Genomic DNA, 19,790 nt, shown 5'->3' with positions numbered 1-19,790 from the left:
CTATACAGCTACAGTATTGATGACAAACATCTGGAGACAGCGTCTGCCGTAAAATATCTAGGCGTAACTATCCAGAGCGACCTTAAGTGGAATGACCATATAAAACAGACAGTGGGAAAAGCAGACACCAGACTCAGAGTCATCGGAAGAATCTTAAGGAAATGTAACTCATCCACGAAAGAAGCGTCTTATAAGGCGCTTGTTCGCCCGACTCTTGAATATTGTTCATCTATCTGGGATCCCTATCAGGTAGGACTGGTAGAGGAGATAGAGAAGATCCAACGAAGAGCGGCGCGTTTCGTCACGGAATCGTTTAGCTTGCGAGAGAGCGTTACGGAGACGGTAAACAAACTCCACTGGCAGACGTTACAAGAGAGGCGTTGTGCATCACGGATAGATTTACAATTGAAATTGCGGGACAGCACTTTTCAGGAGGAGTCAGACAACACATTACTTCCCCCCCCCCCCCACAAGCCGCGCGGGATTAGCCGAGTGGTCTGGGCGCTGCAGTCATGGACTGTGTGGCTGGTCCCGGCGGAGGTTCGAGTCCTCCCTCGGGCGTGGGTGTGTGTGTTTGTCCTTAGGATAATTTAGGTTAAGTAGTGTGTAAGCTTAGGGACTGATGACCTTAGCAGTTAAGTCCCATAAGATTTCACACACATTTTAAAAAAAAAAACTTCCCCCCACATACATCTCGTGTATTGACCACGAGGGGAAAATTCAAGAAAGTAGAGCCAATAAAGAGGCTTACCGACAATCATTCTTCCAACACACTATTCGCGAGTGGAACAGGGTTGGAGGGATCAGATAGTGGTACCGAAAGTACCCTCCGCGACACATCATTCGGTGGCTTGCGGAGTATGATGTAGATGTAGAACACAAATTTCCATTTTTATGACAGGTAACAATGCAGAGACACTAATGAAATTTGGTTCTTTTGCAAGTATCACATGTCCCGTGGTAAAATATGTTCTTCTGCTTCAAGGTACAAGATACTGTAATAACGACGTAGCATGGCTCAACAGCTCAAATGTTATACAGTGTGGTCAGAAACGTCTGAAAGTGTGTAAGGTTGTTGCAGGGTAGCTTGTGCGGAGAAAAAATTGTTAAGAAAAAAATTCGATTGGTTGCGCCGGTTCACAGTTAATTAACATGGAATTTAGCCAATGAGGCCGATGCACCTGAAAATTCAGGAATCCCACCCGAGACGGCATCGCAAAACGTGTTCTTCGATTGGTGTCCTATAACAGACAGGAGAGCGATACAAAAATGGGACATAGGACTGTAGTAAAGGATCGACCCCAAGCGAAAGGCTGAGCAGCCTCGTGCGCTATCATCTACGCCATGCGAACGACTGACTCGGACTGTATGTGGCGGCTGCTTGAATCTTCGAGCGCAACGGCCCGATTGGCTAACATTGATGCTAATTAATTCGGGAACGGCGGAACGTATCGAAGTTTTTCTTAACAATTATTTATGAGCGCAACCTATCCTGCAACACCCTTACAAGTTTTCAGACTGTTTCTGACCACGATATATGACACTCTCCCCTGTCTTGTGGGGAGATAAATTCTAGTTTCAATAATTAGGTGTCTTGCACAGAGTGCTTGCAATAATCACGTGAGACGTACGGAAAGCATACCTTAGAATAACCATGTGCTAAACATTTTTCTTCGTCGAAGCACTCTGTGTGCACAAGGCTGCGTCTCTATAGGCTGCATTCAGTGACTTCATTCAAAGTACCGTTTGCTACAGTTGCAATTGGCTTATTGTATTTGTTTAGGTTACATTCAGCAGCAAAACAATTAAGACTGGCGAAATATTACATTATGTTCATTTCCTACTAAAGATACGAAATATGAGATAAAATATAAATGACTCTAAAACCTTTAAGTGAATAGGATAAAGAGAGAAAGCTATAGTACAGCTGGTACTTGTGTTTCATAGGTTAGTATTTATACTGTAATTACGTATGTATAATATCAAGGATAAGTCAGATATGTAAATGACGCTTAGAATTTTATTGTTTCAGTATTCTTTGTCGCTGGAAAACCAATGTACAAAATAAAACCAGCTGAGGGAAATGTTCTTGCTGAAACAGTAAAATGTATTCATGTAAGTATAACTGTATTAATTTCTCTAAAAGCTCTTTAATTGCCTTTGAAAATGAGAGAGAGTAATTTTACTTCGTCTCGCACGAAATAGCACTCATTACTCAAAGAAATGAAGCAACTACCCATTTTTTAATTTTATTTATTCCAAGACACGTTTAGTGGTTTCTTCCGCCTTCAATTGGCGTAATACAGTTAGGCCTACATGTTAGTTGGTCGCTGTATTTCTTCATGTAATTTAATCAGTGGCTGCGGAAGTCGTCACTGACTATTATCAAAGTATAAACATGACATACTTAATTGTTGGAACGTTGGAAAATATTCCGACTTAAACACCTAGATGCAATGAAAATTGACAGTGGCAAATGAGACCATTACGAAGCATATTTCCAAAAAACGCAGAAGATTGTTAGATAATGTGCTATAAAAGTCATGGACCCAAGTTGTCAACAGGGCACTGTGTAAGCTGTTGGTGACTCCGTAATGATGTAGGCCGTGTTTACATAGAATGGACTGGGACCTCTGGTCCAACTGAACCGATCACTGACTGGAAATGGCTCTATTCGCCTACTTGGAGACCACTTGCAGCCATATATGGACTTCATGTTCCCAAACAACGATGGAATGTTTATGGATGACAATGCGCCATGTTACCGGGCCACAATGTTCACGATTGATTTGAAGAACATTCTGGACAATTCGAGCGAATCATTTCGCCCTTCAGATCGTCCAACTTGGGACATGATAGACAGGTTGCTCCGTGCACAAAATCCTGCAGCAACAACACTTTCGCAATTATGGACAGCTATAGAGGCCGCATGGCTCGATATTTCTGCAGGAGATTTCCAACGATTTGTGGAGTTCGTGCCATGTCGAGATGCTGGACTACGCCGGGCAAAAGTAGGTTCCACACAATATTAGGAGGTATCTAATCCCTTTTGTCACCTCAGTGTATGCAAATAATCGCTTTTTGAATTTGATGCTACTTATTGTACCATTATCTAAACTACTGGCCATTAAAATTACTACACCACGAAGATAATGCTGTGATACGCAAATGATTAGCTTTTCAGAGCATTCACACAAGGTTGGTGCCGGTGGTGACACCTACAACGTGCTGACATGAGGAAAGTTTCCAACCGATTTCTCATACACAAACAGCAGTTGACCGGCGTTGCCTGGTGAAACGTTGTTGTGATGCCTCGTGTAAGGAGGAGAAATGCGTACCATCACGTTTCCAACTTTGATAAAGGTCGAATTGTAGCCTATCGCGATTGCGGTTTATCGTATCACGACATTGCTGCTCGCGTTGGTCGAGATCCAATGACTGTTAGCAGAATATGGAATCGGTGGTTTCAGGGGAGTAATACAGAACGCCGTGCTGGATCCCAACGGCCTCGTATCACTAGCAGTCGAGATGACAGGCATCTTATCCGCATGGCTGTAACGGATCGTGCAGCCACGTCTCGATCCCTGAGTCACCAGATGCGGACGTTTGCAAGACAACAACCATCTGCACGAACAGTTCGACGACGTTTGCAGCAGCATTGACTATCAGCTCGGAAACCGTGGCTGCGGTTACCCTTGACGCTGCATCACAGACAGGAGCGCCTGCGATGGTGTACTCAACGACGAACCTGGGTGCACGAATGGCAAAACGCCATTTTTTCGGATGAATCCAGGTTCTGTTTACACAATCATGATGGTCGCATCCGTGTTTGGCGACATCGCGGTGAACGCACATTGGAAGCGTGTATTCGTCATTGCCATACTGGCGTATCACACGGCGTGATGGTATGGGGTTCCATTGGTTACACGTCTCGGTCACCTCTCGTTCGCATTGACGGCACTTTGAACAGTGGACGTTACATTTCAGATACTGGCGTATCACTGTTCCGACCCGTTGCTCTACCCTTCATTCGATCCCTGCGAAACCCTTCATTTCAGCAGGATAATGCACGACCGCATGTTGCAGGTCCTGTACGGGCCTTTCTGCATACAGAAAATGTTCTACTGCTGCCCTGGCGAGCACATTCTCCAGATCTCTCACCAACTGAAAACGTCTGGTCAATGATGGCCAAGCTACTGGCTCGTCACAATATGCCTGTCACTACTCTTGATGAACTGTGGTATCGTGTTGAAGCTGCATGAGCAGCTCTACCTGTACACGCCATCCATGCTCTTTTTGATTCAATGCCCAGGAGTATCAAGACCGTTATTACGGCCAGAGGTGGTTGTTCTGTGTACTGATTTCTCAGGATCTATGCACCCAAATTGCGTGAAAATGTAATCACATGTCAATTCTAATATAATATATTTGTCCAATGAATACCCATTTATCATTTGCATTTCTTCTTGGTGTAGCAATTTTAATGGCCAGTAGCATAGTTTCCAAGCGACTGCAGGCTCGTCATCAGAGGAAGTGTTACAGGAACTTTATATTCTGAACCGCGTATAGCTAGAAATGGCAAGAGCCTTACCGCAGTGGATACACCGGTTCCCGTCTGATCATGGAAGTTAAGCGCTGTCAGGCATGGCCAGCACATGTATGGGTGACCATCCGGACCGCCGTGCGCTGTTGCCATTTTTCGGTGTGCACTCAGGCTCGTGCTGCCAATTGAGGAGCTACCCAACTGATTAGTAGCGGCTGCGGTCAAAGAAAACCATCATAACGATCGGGAGGGCGGTGTGCTGAGCACACGCCCCTCTTATCTGCATCATCAGTGAGGATGACACGGCGGTCGGACGGTACGGATGGGCCACTTCTGGCCTGAAGACGGAGTGTGTCTATAGCTAGAAGCTAGTGTCGTGGTGATTGCAGTGCCTCGAGGTCTCTTTGACGAATTCATTCTAATAATGTATATGTTGCCTGCTTACACGCACACACATTTTGAGATGCCTGCAGTGGCTCGAAAACTATTTAATAGTACAGTAAATCACATCAAATTCAAATAGCGACTAATTGTTTATTGCATCTACAAAAATATTCCGTCCGAACTGGCTTCGGAAGACCCAACGCTACCTACCGATCGCCATGCCATTCTCAGACGACAGGCGTTACTAGTTGTGGAAATGGAGGGGGGGGGGGGGGGGGGGCGGTGTGCGTGTATGGTCGGCAGCCCGCTCTCCCAGCTGTTGTCAATTTTTATGACGTGGGCCGCCATTTCTGCATCTATACTGGTGTCCAAAATTAAAGTAACAAACGGAAATTTTGAAAGGTTGGGTTTATTTTGCCACAAAGCAGTATAGACAGGTGACAGTGAGGTAGAAACAATGTAAAGAATACATAACGTAAACGGCTGCAACGTTCATAAGAGTAGGCAAAAATGTCCTTCGTTTTTCCCAACTTAATGGGACTGCACACACATTCCGATAACTAGTTAATGTGTTCAGTATGAGATGTGACCACCCCTAGCAGCAATACAGGCCTGACAACGACGGGGGATGCTGTGAATGTTATTATCAGTCTCGTGTTAAAGCAAAAACGGCCATTCTCCCTGCAGTCTTGGAGAGTGGTTGGTGGATGCTGCCGTGATGCAAGCCGTCTCCCTAGTGCATTCCAGACATCTTTTATGGATTGAAATCGAGAGAGCGAGCAGACCACGCCATGCGTGCAATATCTTCCGTTTCCAAGAAAACATCAACCACCTGTGCTCTATGAGGTCGAGCATTACCGTCCATCAATGCGAAGTCTGGACCCACAGCACTTCGCAATAATGGCAAACGAGGTCCCAAGACCTCGTCACGATAGCTGACAGAACTTAAACCTTGCCGATTCATCCGTACAGTTACATGAAGAGGCGTTCGAGTGGTAAACACAATCCCTGTCCACACCATTAGGGATCCTCCATGATATCGGTCTCTTTCCAGAATGTTTGGGTTCCGGAATCGTGTTCCACGTTCCCTCCAGATGCGAATCAGTCGAGAATCACTCTCCCGACTAAATCGGGACTCGTCTGTGAAAACAGCATTGGCCCATTGTTCGACCGTCCAGGTGGCATGTTGAAGACTCTTCTCTAGACGTTCCCTTCAGTGAAGGAGCGTCAGAGGTAGACGCACAGCAGGTCTCCGACAATAAACGCCACTCTGCCGAAGCCTTCTGCTCATCGTTTGCCCTGAGACAACACGTCCGGTGGATACTGCGAGCTCACATGCCAGTTACCGTGCAGTATTGAGGCGGTTCTGCCGTGCCCTTAAAGCAAAATAACGGTCCTGTGTTCTGAAGTCACACGTGGTCCTCCATGTCTTATCCTTCAGGATGCAGTTTCGGTCTCTGCCGCCACATCCGAGAAACAACAGAACGATTCACATCAAGCCATCGGGCCCCATCAGTTTGCGACTACCGTGCTTCCTTTCTTTCTATGGCCATCCACAGCAGAGAGTCTGTTAGGCACCTTCTCTGTGCCACACTGCACCGTCTGTGACTGTGTACACAGTGATTATGGATGTGGGGCTATCCGGCAAATACTACTTCATCTCAAAACTGCCCAACGTCATCGTTGACATGGTTCTCCGTTGAACGGAATGCCGTCTTCTGTGCACAACACTGTCGTACGGACATCTGGCTGACAGTTTGTGTGATTATATCGTGAATTAGACACAGGACGGAGAAATAGCCGTTTGTTGCTTTAATTTTGGACACCAGTATAGTAGCTCCTTAATTGGCATCACAAAGAATGAGTGTGCCCCACTTGCCAGCAATGCCTAACTTCGCTGATCTGGTGGGAATCGGTGTTACCATTGCGGCAAGGTCGTTGCCGTACCTACAAATGCCTCCAATTGAGATCACAGTTGCAGCACGTCGTCCACAATAGATATAATGACTTTCAATATTCTATGACAAGTATCTTTGTAGTCAGTGGAATTACCACTAACGACTCTTGCTAATGCCACTGAACAGAAACATTCATCGATTATTTTTCCTACTAACAATGTTACCTGTCGCAGCATGCTCTTTCTCGGAAGCGGAAACTGAAGCGTGAGAAGAAAGGTGAAAACCGCGAACACTGGCTGTACTACGCGGACGATAAATATGACAAGAAGACAATCGATGGCATAAAGGCTACTCTTGGAGTTCTCTTTCTCTACTTGCCTCTCCCTGTGTTTTGGGCACTCTTCGACCAGCAGGTATGAGTTTTAGAGGACATAGTTACGCTATCTGATTACAACACTTATCTTGCAAATGGATAATTTGTGTTTTCATAAGTGAATTTCGTACCTTTTTTGTCTCGTTTTAGGGTTCAACCTGGACATTTCAAGCTACGAGAATGAATGGGGAACTTGGCACATGGGCAATAAAACCTGACCAAATGCAAGTGGTTAATTCCCTGCTAATTCTGTGTTTTATTCCTCTCTTCGAAATTATCGTCTATCCACTGTTCAGTAAATGCAACTTATTGAAGAAACCGCTTCAAAGGCTTGGAGTAGGTGGAGTCGTTGCAGCGCTGTCATTCGTTATAGCTGCCGTTGTTGAACTGCAGTTGGAGGTAAGATATTATTATTAGCAGTGGGAAATTAGTTGTATTACTCGCTCATATTGTAGAAAGATACTGAATTATAGGTTTTGTGGGTGCAACAAGTGTTTTGTATACTAGTCACAAAAGAGTTACTTTCACTGGCGAAAAATATCGCAACACCAACAAAAAATGTAAGGTAATGAAATTTCGGGATTTCATTTGTCTAGGTAACATATTTAAGTGATTAACAGTGCATGATCACAGGTTAATGGAAGCGCAAGATAAGGCATAGAAGATGTGAAATGCTTGTACATTAATAACCGGTGTAACCGCCAGAATAATGAATGGAAGCATGCAGACGTACGTGCATTGTGTTGTACAGGTGCCGGGTGTCAGTTTCCGTGATGGGATTCCTTACCTGTTGCACTTGGTCGGTCAATTCATGGCAGCTAATGCTAGTTGTAGATGACGCTGGAGTTGTCCTCCGATGTTGTCCCATATGTGCTCGACTGGAGACAAATCTGGTGATCGAGCAGGTCAAGGCAACTTGTCGACACTCTGTAGAGCAAGTTAAGTTACTACAGTGGTATGCGGATGAGAGTTATCCAGTCGGAAGGCACCCATTAAATACTACGAGGCGTGTTTTTTTAAGTAAGGTCCGTTTGAACATAAGTACACAATGAAAGGTTATTTCAAAAAAGTAAATCTATTTTTTTAAAGTACATACTTCACTCTATTTTTCGGCATATTTGCCCAGTTTGCTTAAACACGTATCATACCTCTCAACCAATTTTAAAATACCCTCTTCATAAAAACTTGCCGCCTGCTCCGATAACCAAGAGTTCACTGCCGTTTTCATGTCGTCGTCATCATGGTAACGGTTGCCACTGAGGTGTTGTTTGAGGTGGAGGAACAGATGGTAATCGCTCGGCGCAAGATCAGGACCGTAGGATGGGTGGTCTAAAACTTCCCACTCAAAACTGTCCAATAAATTGTGGGCCTGACCTGCAGTGTGAGGTCTTGCATTGTCATGGAGAAGGACAATTCCCTCTGGCAGCATTCCGCGTCTTTTGTTTTGAATCGCTCTGCGTAGCTTTCTCAGGGTTTTCAGTATGCTTCTGCATTGATAATGGTTCCTCGTTGCATGAAGTCGACCAACAAAACACCATGCGTATCCCAAAACACTGACGCCATGATATTGCGCTGGGACAGAGTGTGTTTGGCCTCCACCTTTACAGGCGAGTGTGTGTGTCTCCATTCCAAGCTCTGTTGCTTCGATTCTGGCGTGATACGCGAAACCCATGTTTCGTCTCCATTTACGGCCGGACTCAAGAAGCCATCACCTTCTTCGTGATAACGAGTCAAGAACTTCATTGCACACACAAATCTTTGGTTTTCGTGGTCCTCTGTTAGGAGTTTTGGGACCCAACGGGAGCACAGTTTCCTAAACTTCAGGTGTTCAGAAACAGTGTTGTAAAGCACTGATCTCGACACGTCAGGAAATTCGTATGAGAGACCTGTTATTGTGAAGCGCTTGTTCTCACGAATCCTCGCTTCAACTGAAGCCACCAAATCGTCTGTAATCAAAGAAGGGCGACCGGAGCGGTCCTCATCATGGACGTTGACGTGGGCATTTTTGAATTCTCGTATCCACTTACGCACTTCGCTTTCACTCGTAACAGTATCGCAAATCTGTCGATGAATTTCTGCAGCAGACAGGTTCCTTGGTGACAAAAACCGTATCACTGAGCGAACCTCACACGTGGCGGGCGAGTTGACAGTCTTAAACATTTTGAAAGCACAGATCAGAACTGTACAGGTTAGTTACAGAGCTGAAACTAAGCACAGTTGTTCCCGAGGCATGCCGGTACACAACACACGCGCTCGTTGCGGTATGCGCGCGAACTACTAGTGTCTACAACAAAACGGACCTTACTTAAAAAACACGCCTCGTATTAATGAATGGCAGCGCAATAGGTCGAATCACCAGAGTAACGTACAAATTTGCAGTCATGGTACGTAGAATAACCATGAGAGTGCTCCAGCTGTCACATAAAATCGCACCTCAGACCATAACTACAGGTGTAGGCCTACCGTGTCTAGCACGCAGACATGTTGGTTGCGGGCCCTTAACTTGCCATCACTGGCACCGAGGCAGAACTAGTTTTCATCAGAAAACACAACAGACCTCCATCCTGCCCCCCAATGAGCTCTCGCTTGAGACTACTGAAGTTGCAAATGGCGGTGTTTTGAGATCAGTTGAATGCACACTACACGGCGTCTGGCTCACAGCTGTCCTTGAAGTAAACGATTTCTAACAGCTCGTTGTGTCACTGTGGTGCCATCTGCTGCTCAGACTGCAGTTGCAGCTGCAGACGATGCGCCAGAGTCAACCGCCGAACACGATGGTCTTCCCTCTTGGTAGTGACTCGTGGCCGTACGTATCCTCGTCTTCTTGCGACCGAACATCGTCGTGACCATCGATGCCACCAATCGGCTACAGTGGCTACATTCCTACCAAGTGTTTCTGCAGCATCACAGAAGGGATATGCAGCTCCTTGTAACCCCATTACACGACCTCGTTGAAACTCTGTGAAGTGTTGATAATGGCGTCTTTGTAGCCTTAAAGGCGTTCTTGACTAACAACACACCACTTACAGTCTCAAAGGTAACTAACGCTCACAACCGTTACAAAGTGTATTTAAAGCAAACCTGATTTGAATCCTCATAGTGGCGCTACTAACGCCACTCTGGCGCGAAATTTGAATAGACGTCATCTTTCAGATGCAGAAACACGCCTACCAACTTTCTTTTAGGTCGTACAACTCCTTCTTGGTGGTGCGATTCTTTTTTTCCGTCAGTGTATTTCTCACTTAGATATGTGCGAAGAGTTGTGGATGATGGTTTGTACGAGAGTAGTAAAAAACGTGCTCAGATAATTTGGATTCCATTTATCTTAATGAAGTTGCCAGATTAGAGACTACGACATATATAGGCTACAAGTCGAAAGATTTTTAATGTTTGGCGTGTGTTGAAGCACAGTCGTCTGCAGCATACCACTTGTGAAAACAAATTATTTCTAGAATATGGCGAATATGACGTAAACAGACCATCTTAAGCGGTTTGATGTTACGCTAAAACTGCAGCGAATGTGAATTTACAAGCCTAAATTTATTCTGTTTTAGCCGACTTACGCTGTAGTACCAAAGGCTGGTGAAGGCCAGGTAAGGATTTTCAATACTCTGGACCAAGCCGTCGATGTTACTACTGGTTATGGCTCCAGGAATATAGCAGCTCACGGCACCTGGGAAGAACTGCATTTGGGAGTTCATGGAGAGAGCATATACGACGTCACACTTTCTTATCGTAGTGAACCGGTTAATGGCAGTATTACTGTGTATGAAAACCAGGTAAGCTATCATTCTGAATTCCTTGTGCCCATTTTAGTGTCATGATAGAATAGAAATTAAGAAATCAGTGTGGCCGAACTTACAACCTTGTGCTTCGATACAATCCCTTGAACGAGTTATACATTTTAACTGCAGCTTCGCAGTTATACGTTCGCTAAAGAAATCCATCACAGTTTGAGAAGAATAATGTCTGTACCTGCAACACTAAAAGAATAAATGATGTTTTGGTACTCATTATTAAAGCTGTCAGTGGCTCAGAAAGGAGATCAATATGGATCTATTTTTTTTTATCATTTACCATGTAATACAATATCTGAAAGAAACAAAATCAAGTTTCAAACCTAACCTAAAATCAGTTGTTCTGGATAATTCCTTCTACTCCATAGTCAAATTTTTCTTAAAATCTGATAGCCTGTACAAAAAAATAAGTAAAAAACTTTAGCTTTAAATGTAGTGACAAGAGCAGGATTGAAAATAATATGTTTATTAATGTTAAATTTAGGCCAGTATGCAATTCAGGTACCGGTACCTGTAAATGGGCAGCATGCAACCACTGCTGAAACTACATGTAGAAATATCCTGTAAACTGACTCATTCCACATAATTTTGTTAAAAAATATTTAAATGACCTATGTAATGTGCAATTAACGTGTTGAAATTTAGTAAGGACGTATTAATATTTTAGCAGTACATTCGCCTGTATTCCAAAAAATATTTTTTTTTCAGTTACATATTAAATTAACCGAATTTCTTACAAAACAAAACTTTAGAGCTGATTTGATCCAGTAGAAATGGTTTGTGAAAGCCTGCAACTGTGAAAACAATGGGTTTGTTCATAAATAATTTTTCTGCAACCACTCAAGATTTTCTTTTATTTACATTTTACACGACACGTTCTGGAAAATGATTTCCGTTTTCAAGTTATTTTTTCTTTGCGTACTATGCCAGTTTTTTAATGTTTTTGAAGTGTGTGGTTCTGCTTTGTTCTTCTGACTTCAAAAAATGCGCTATTTTAGTTGAGTTGATCTTTATGTATAATTATCGGCGAAATTTGGAAGAAATTGGACTTACATTTTCTTAGGTCAATTTTATGCAGATTCTCACACATATATGGTACACGATTTTCTATGCGCAGTAGGGTCTATATATCGAGTACAATGACCTTGCATAAACAAACAGTTCCAAAGATGTTTTTAGACATAGTCAACAGAGAAATGTTAGTTTTTCAAAAAGTATGATATGCTTTTTTACAGAGGGTATTTATCTTAACAGTCTGGATCATAATTTGCTTATATCTATTTTCTATATTGCTTAGTTCTATGTGTTACTATTTTTATTTAATTTTATTGTCGAGTCATCTGGAAAATCACTTTCAAGTTTTTCTTTTAATGTTTTATCTCCATATTTTCTATAATGTGAATAAACCTGCAGCTTTTGTGAAAGATTCATTTTATTCCCTCTTCTTTGAAGTTTTGCTCTATTCTTCCAAATAGGTGTTCAATTGGAAAAGTAGAGCAACATATCGAAGTGCTCCACTGACTAATTATTAGCACCAAGTCAGGCACTGAAAGCTATATACAAGTACAAAATCCATTAAATGAAAGTTCTAAAATAGTTGCTCATATCAGATTCAGCAAGCACTGTCAACACGAAGGTGTTGTTGTGGTCTTCAGTCCTGAGACTGGTTTGATGCAGCTCTCCATGATACTCTATCCTGTGCAGGGTTCTTCATCTCCCAGTACCTACTGCAACCTACATCCTTCTGAATCTGCTTAGTGTATTCATCTCTTGGTCTCCCTCTACAATTTTTACCCTCCACGCTGCCCTCCAATACTAGATTGGTTATCCCTTGATGCCTCAGAACATGTCCTAACAACCGATCCCTTCTTCTGGTCAAGTTGTGCCACAAACTTCTCTTCTCCCCAATCCTATTCAATACTTCCTCATTAGTTGTGTGATCTACCCATCTAATCTTCAGCATTCTTCTGTAGCACCACATTTCGAAAGCTTCTATTCTCTTCTTGTCCAATCTATTTATCGTCCATGTTTCACTTCCATACATGGCTACACTCCATACAAATACTTTCAGAAACAACTTCCTGACACTTAAATCAATACTCGATGTTAACAAATTTCTCTTCTTCAGAAACGCTTTTCTTGCCATTGCCAGTCTACATTTTATATCCTCTCTTCTTCGACCATCATCAGTTATTTTGCTCCCCAAATAGCAAAACTCCTTTCCTACTTTAAGTGTCTCATTTCCTAATCTAATTCCCTCAGCATCACCCGACGTAATTCGACTACATTCCATTATCCTCGTTTTGCTTTTGTTGATGTTAACACGAAGGTATAATTCCGAATAATATAAAAGTGAAAATAAGTTCACCCACTCGCACAGCAAAACACGTAAAGCACAAAGCAGAAAAACTATGTCTGTAAAACAAAATAATGATGACTTGTTAAACAGACAACTACTCAGCATGCAGTTAGATGCAGCAAACAGCGTGGAGCGCACAATATTTACAACAACATATGAAAGCACATCCAAGACACGGTCGACAAGGGGTACTTGACCATTTGCAGCACATTCGACCTTGACATCCAAACTACAGACTTTATTTACCAGCCACTGACAGTGCTGCCATCTGCCACCTGTGAGTGGTTACTGCACATTGTCATCGAACATGAGCGATGGCCACAATTATGCACTGGACCGTGCACATATATTTTAGTACTTTAATTAAGTGACTCTGATATCTCCTGAGTCGTGATTTCCTATAAATGTTCGCTAGTGACTCGGTCGAATGATTTTTCGTAATCAATGAAAGCAATATGATTTTCAAGGTTATACTTCCTTCTTTTTTCTGCTATCTGTTCAACCGTGAGAGTGGCGTCTGTCTGGGATCGTTCCCTTATAAATTTGTTTTCTTCTTCTAGTAATAAAAAAACAACTGTGGTTTCTTGTACTCTTTTACTTAATATTCTTGTATGTATTACATATCCTGTATTCAAAGTATTTGTTGTGTTGTGGTCTTCAGTCCACTGATGCTCTTCCTGAAACTCTCTACAATCTCTGGTTCTGTCATTTTGTCCAGGTCCCATCTCCTTAAATTCCCACCTTTTTTTATTTTCTTCAGTTTTAATCTACAGTTCATAACTAACAGATTATGGTCAGAATCCACATCTGCCCCTGGAAATGTCTTACAATTTAAAACCTGGTTCCTAAATCTCTGCCTTACCACTATATAATCTATCTGAAGCCTTCCAGTATCTCCAGACCTCTTCCATGTACACATCCTTTTTTCATGATTCTTGAACCAAATACTAGCCATGATTAAGTTATGCTCTGTGCAAGATTCTACCAGGTGGCTTCCTCTTTCATTTCTTACCCCCATTCCATATTCACCAACTACGTTTCCTTCTTTTCCTTTTCCTACTATCGAATTCCAGTCACCCATGTCTATTAAATTTTCGTCTGCCTTCACTATCTGAATAATTTCTTTTAACTCGTCACACATTTCATCAATCTCTTCGTCATCTGCGGAGCTAGTTGGCATATAAACTTGTACTACTGTGGTAGGCGTAGGCTACGTGTCTATCTTGGTCAGAATAATGCATTCACTATGCTGTCTGTAGCAGCTGACCCGCGCTCCTATATTTTATTCATTATTAAACCTACTCCTGCATTACCCCTATTTGATTTTGTATTTATAATCCTGTATGCACCTGACCAGAAGTCTTGTTTTTCCTGCCACCGAATTTCACTAATTCCCACTACATCTAACTTAAACCTATCCATTTCCCTTTTTAAATTTTCTAACCTACCAGCTCGATTAAAGGATCTGACACTCCACGCTCCGATCCATATAGTGCCAGTTTTCTTTCTCCTGATAACGACGTCCTCCCCCGCCCGGAGATCCGAATGGGGGACTATTTTACCTCCGAAATATTTTACCCAGGAGGACGCCATCATCAGTGAACCATACAGTAATGTTGTATGCCGTTGGGAAAAATTACGGCTGTAGTTTTCCCTTGCTTTCAGCCGTTCGCAGTAGCAGCATAGCAAGGCCGTTTTGGTTAGTGTTACAAGGCCAGATCAGTCAATCATTGAGACAGTTGCCCCTGCAACTACTGAAAAGGCTGCTGCCAGTCTTCAGGAACCACACGTTTGTCTGGCCTCTCAACAGATACCCCTCCGTTGTGGTTGCACCTACGGTACGGCTATCTGTATCGCTGAGGCACGCAAGCCTTCCCGCCTACGGCAAGGTCCATGGTTCGTGGGGAGAGGGAAAGTATTTATTCCCTTACAATTTTCACTCCTGTCTCTATCACCGACCAAGCTCTTAATGATGGAAATATACCTGTTGCAACCTGCAAATATAGCTCTGTCAAAAATGTTTGGTCACTATTTTCTCTTCGTTAGAGACATGTTAAAACACGTGAAACTAAGTTCTCCGACCATAAAATAACAGTCACAGGGAAGCAGCAAGGGAAAAATGCTCGCATCCAGTCGCAGAATCACGTCAAATGGTCGCCCATGATCGAGTGTACCTGTTAGTCAGACAGGAAGCACACTATCTGATCAGAAGTATTTGGACATCTATTAGTGGAAGTAAACATGAGATGTGTCTACTCTTCACCTTTATGACGGCTTAAACTCCGGAAGGGAAAATTTCTGTGAAATGTCTGAATCGCTGTGGTGGAATGACATCCCATTCTTCTTCAGGAGCCGAGTCCAGAGACTGGATTGATATTTGACGCTGGGGTCCGGAGCCAAATCGCGTTCTAACTCATCCCAAAGTGTTTCACTGGATTCAGGATGGTTCTCTGGGCGGGCCAGTACTTTAAAGAAATTTTACTGCCCCCAAACCGTGGCCTCACAGGTGTTGTTTATGGCAAACTGGACTGAGCATGTAACTGCAATGTGCAAGTCAGCATCAGCATCTCCCATGCCGCACAAAAACATAAAAGGTTCTTCCCTCTTGACCGGAAAAAGAAACTTGTACAGACACTTATGCTGTCAATTATTGGTCACAGAGTTGTTATCCTGCATCGCCTTTCTCAGGAAAGCTCATTTCGCCTGGAACTGGTTATGAACGCCTTTGTTAGTTACATCTGTGATGTTTGACTCTTTGATCGTAGTTCACCATCATAAGCATAGCTATCATGGGTGCATGCAGACATGTGGAAGATTTCCATATCCTCTATCTTCTCTTAAGTTTTATAACTGTACGCTATCCCCAATATCTCTCCTCGATGTTAATACTCTTGTCTGAACAACGTGGCAGAAACCACGGTTCCCATCACAGCAAATTCATTTCTATCCCACTCCGTGGTTGAGCCACTTTCTCAAAGTCCTTCTCAGTAGGGGGAACCCGACTCTAGAATATTCTCTCACATTAAATTAGAGAATTGAATAACATCTCCAACCTGAAAAGACAGTTAATGTCATATCTAATGAAGCAATAAGAATGACTGCCATTGCCCTGTACATACTCGTTATCCTTGCAAATCCTTTTTTCCAACCGTATCTTCTTCACTTTCCATTATTGTTAGCTGGTGCAGTCTCCTCAAATTCCTTTTCTCAGAATTCGCTATATGAGAAAACATCTATTCTGTAAACCTATAAGTTCTGTTTACATCTGACACTATCATTATTGTTATAACTGCCATTATTATTGTCATTAACATAATTATTATTGTTATCACTATTAGCGGCGGCAGTAGCACTGTTACAAGTATTATCAGTATTGACTTTCTTAGTTCATAGTCAGTATCATTTCCTCGCAATGTCACTATGGACACTCAAATCATTTTAATACTATTTGTCATACTAAAATTGTTGTTTTTTATGTAATGAAGAGATAATGAAGTGATGGCCTTAATCAGATCAACTTAAATAAATAAATATCATTATCATGTTCATACAGTTATCACGTCTGAATTGTTCTTCTATTTTACCCAGTACACAATGCTGTAAGATGTGTTCTCATCTTTCTCCATGTAATTTTTTCCTAAGCGCAATAAGGGGACTACACATTTACCACGAAATACACTCTGGTAGCGTAACGCCACCCCCTTTGTACTTCACGTTTAGCACTACAAGTGACATAACGTTCTCCAGGCATTCGCCAATCTCAAATCGTTCCATCGGACTGCCACAGGCTGTACCGTGATTCATTACTCCAGATCTCTCATTTCCAGTCATCCAGTGTCCGCTGGCGTCGCTCTTTACATCACCTCAGCGTGGCTGGGCAATGACTACATAAATGTGTAGCCTGTGAGGAGTTGCTCGACCATTGTATCCCATTCTTTTTAATTCTCTAGGCACAATCATTGGGCTAGCTGGACTGTTCGTAGCGGTTTTGAAGTTGTTGTAACTGACAATTCGCAATTTTTCACAATACAACTTTTATTGATGTAGGTTCACAAGGTTTATGACTAACATACAAACGAAAGGAAACAGGAACGAAAAAAGTCTCCTAATTGTGGCAAACAAAAGTTAACTTCTTATTTTCCACAAAGGTTCGTGGTAACACACTCACACACTAGTAACAGTCCAATTCCGAGACGAAGGCGTAATCTTCGACGGTTGCCGTACACGAGGTCGGATCCGGCATGAACTGAACTTCGGGCCTGGTTCTAGCCCCTAAATACACTACTGGCCATTAAAATTGCTACACCAAGAAGAAATGCAGATGATAAATAGGTATTCATTGGACAAATATATTATACTAGAACTGACATGTGATTACATTTTCACGCAATTTGGGTGCATAGATCCTAAGAAATCAGTATCCATAACAACCACCTCTGGCCGTAATAACGGCCTTGATACGCCTGGGCATTGAGTCAAACAGAGCTTGGATGGCGTGCACAGGTACAGCTGCCCATGCAGTTTCTACACAATACCACAGTTCATCAAGAGTAGTGACTGGCGTACCGTGACGAGCCAGTTGCTCGGCCACCATTGACCACATGTTTTCAATTGGTGACAGATCTGGAGAATGTGCTGGCCAGGGCAGCAGTCGAACATTTTCTGTATCCAGAAAGGCCCACACAAGACTTGCAACATGCGGTCGTGCATTATCCTGCTGAAATGTAGGGTTTCGCAGGGATCGAATGAAGGGTAGAGTCACGGGTTGTAACATATCTGAAATGTAACGTCCACTGTTCAGAGTGCCGTCATTGTAAACAAGAGGTGACCGAGACGTGTAACCAATGGCACCCCATACCATCACGCCGGTGATACGCCAGTATGGCGATGACGAATACACGCTTCCAATGTGCGTTCACCGTGATGTCGCCAAACACGGATGCGACCATCATCATGCTGTAAACAGAACCTGGATTCATCCGAAAAAATGACGTTTTGCCATTCGTGCACCCGGATTCGTCGTTGAGTACACCATCGCAGGCGCTCCTGTCTGTGATGCAGCGTCAAGGGTAACCGCAGCCATGGTCTCCGAGTTGATAGTCCATGCTGCTGCAAACGTCGTCGAACTGTTCGTGCAGATGGTTGTTGTCTTGCAAACGTCCGCATCTGGTGACTCAGGGATCGAGACGTGGCTGCACGATCCGTTACAGCCATGCGGATAACATGCTTGTCATCTCGACTGCTAGTGATACGAGGCCGTTGGGATCCAGCATGGCGTTCCGTATTACCCTCCCGAACCCATCAATTCCATATTCTGCTAACAGTCATTGGATCTCGACCAACGCGAGCAGCAATGACGCGATACGATAAACGGCAATTGCGATAGGCTACAATCCGACCTTTATGAAAGTCGGAAACGTGACGGTACGCATTTCTCCTCTTTACACGAGGCATCACAACAATGTTTCACCAGGCAACGCCGGTCAACCGCTGTTTGTGTATGAAAAATCGGTTGGAAACCTTCCTCAAGTCAGCACGTTATAGGTGTCACCACCGGCGCCAACCTTGTGTGAATACTCTGAAAAGCTAATCATTTGCATATCACAGCATCTCCTTTCTGTCGGTTAAATTTCGCGTCTGTAGCACGTCATCTTCGTGGTGTAGCAAATTTAATGGCCAGTAGTGTAGCTGTCTCCAGCCAATCAGATTTCGGCGTACTGATACTTCCTGCAGGCCGTGGCTCGAGCTCCCCCCTGCAGGGAATAGTGCTCGGAATGGCTGTTTCCATTATCTTGTGTGTAAATAGCCGGTGTCTATCATGGTGCTTTTGGGCACGCCTTTGGGCATAGACAACCTCCTCCTCTGTGGTGTTACGTGGGTTGCCGGCCCTCAGGGGCTACCTTGGCTCCGGTGTAGCAGTAGTCACGAATGATTCGTTCCGCCGATTTCACACGATTTTTTACAACTACTCTCCGCAATGCTCAATGGTCTCTGCACGTGACCTTGGTTTAGCTGTGTTTATTCTTTCGCGTTTCCGCTTCACAATCACATCACCAACAGTTCATCTGGACTACACTGGATAGGCTTAACAGGTCCCTATTAGATTTGTTACTCAGGTGACATCGGTGATTAGTGTATGTGAGATGTCACTGGGCTCTGTTGACCACTCCGCTGCTATTGCTTCTCTACACACATCGCGCTATTCCCTGCTTCATCGTATACTCTCGCGTCCACCTCTCGTGGCACGTATTGGTGTTAATTCCGCATTATATACGGGTGTCCGGAAACTTTTGATCAGAAAGTGTATACGCAGCGGCAGCTCTCTCTGGGGACATGCACTTTCGCTCTTTCCCATCGTGTTACTTTACTTTTCAAGACAGAAAGTTAGGGTGGAATGATTGTCAACGCAAAAAAATTTACCGCCGACGCGCAAGGC

At 43.4% G+C, this 19,790-nt stretch overlaps 1 protein-coding gene across 1 annotated transcript in view; it reads left to right on the top strand.

The window, feature by feature from the left end:
- Window positions 1-19,790, top strand: part of LOC124613375 (solute carrier family 15 member 1-like) — a 212,821-nt gene that overhangs the window by 156,709 nt on the left and 36,322 nt on the right. Inside the window, exons 8-11 of the mRNA XM_047142076.1 lie at window positions 2,033-2,115; window positions 7,059-7,238; window positions 7,349-7,597; window positions 10,753-10,977. Coding sequence (XP_046998032.1) covers window positions 2,033-2,115; window positions 7,059-7,238; window positions 7,349-7,597; window positions 10,753-10,977 — 737 coding nt within the window. The remainder of the gene's footprint in view (window positions 1-2,032; window positions 2,116-7,058; window positions 7,239-7,348; window positions 7,598-10,752; window positions 10,978-19,790) is intronic.

This window comes from Schistocerca americana, chromosome 4, assembly GCF_021461395.2.
Source record: "Schistocerca americana isolate TAMUIC-IGC-003095 chromosome 4, iqSchAmer2.1, whole genome shotgun sequence".
NCBI classification, from domain to species: domain Eukaryota; kingdom Metazoa; phylum Arthropoda; class Insecta; order Orthoptera; family Acrididae; genus Schistocerca; species Schistocerca americana.
The sequence above is the reverse complement of the archived record's forward strand: the minus strand, read 5'-3'. Positions and strand labels throughout refer to the sequence as shown.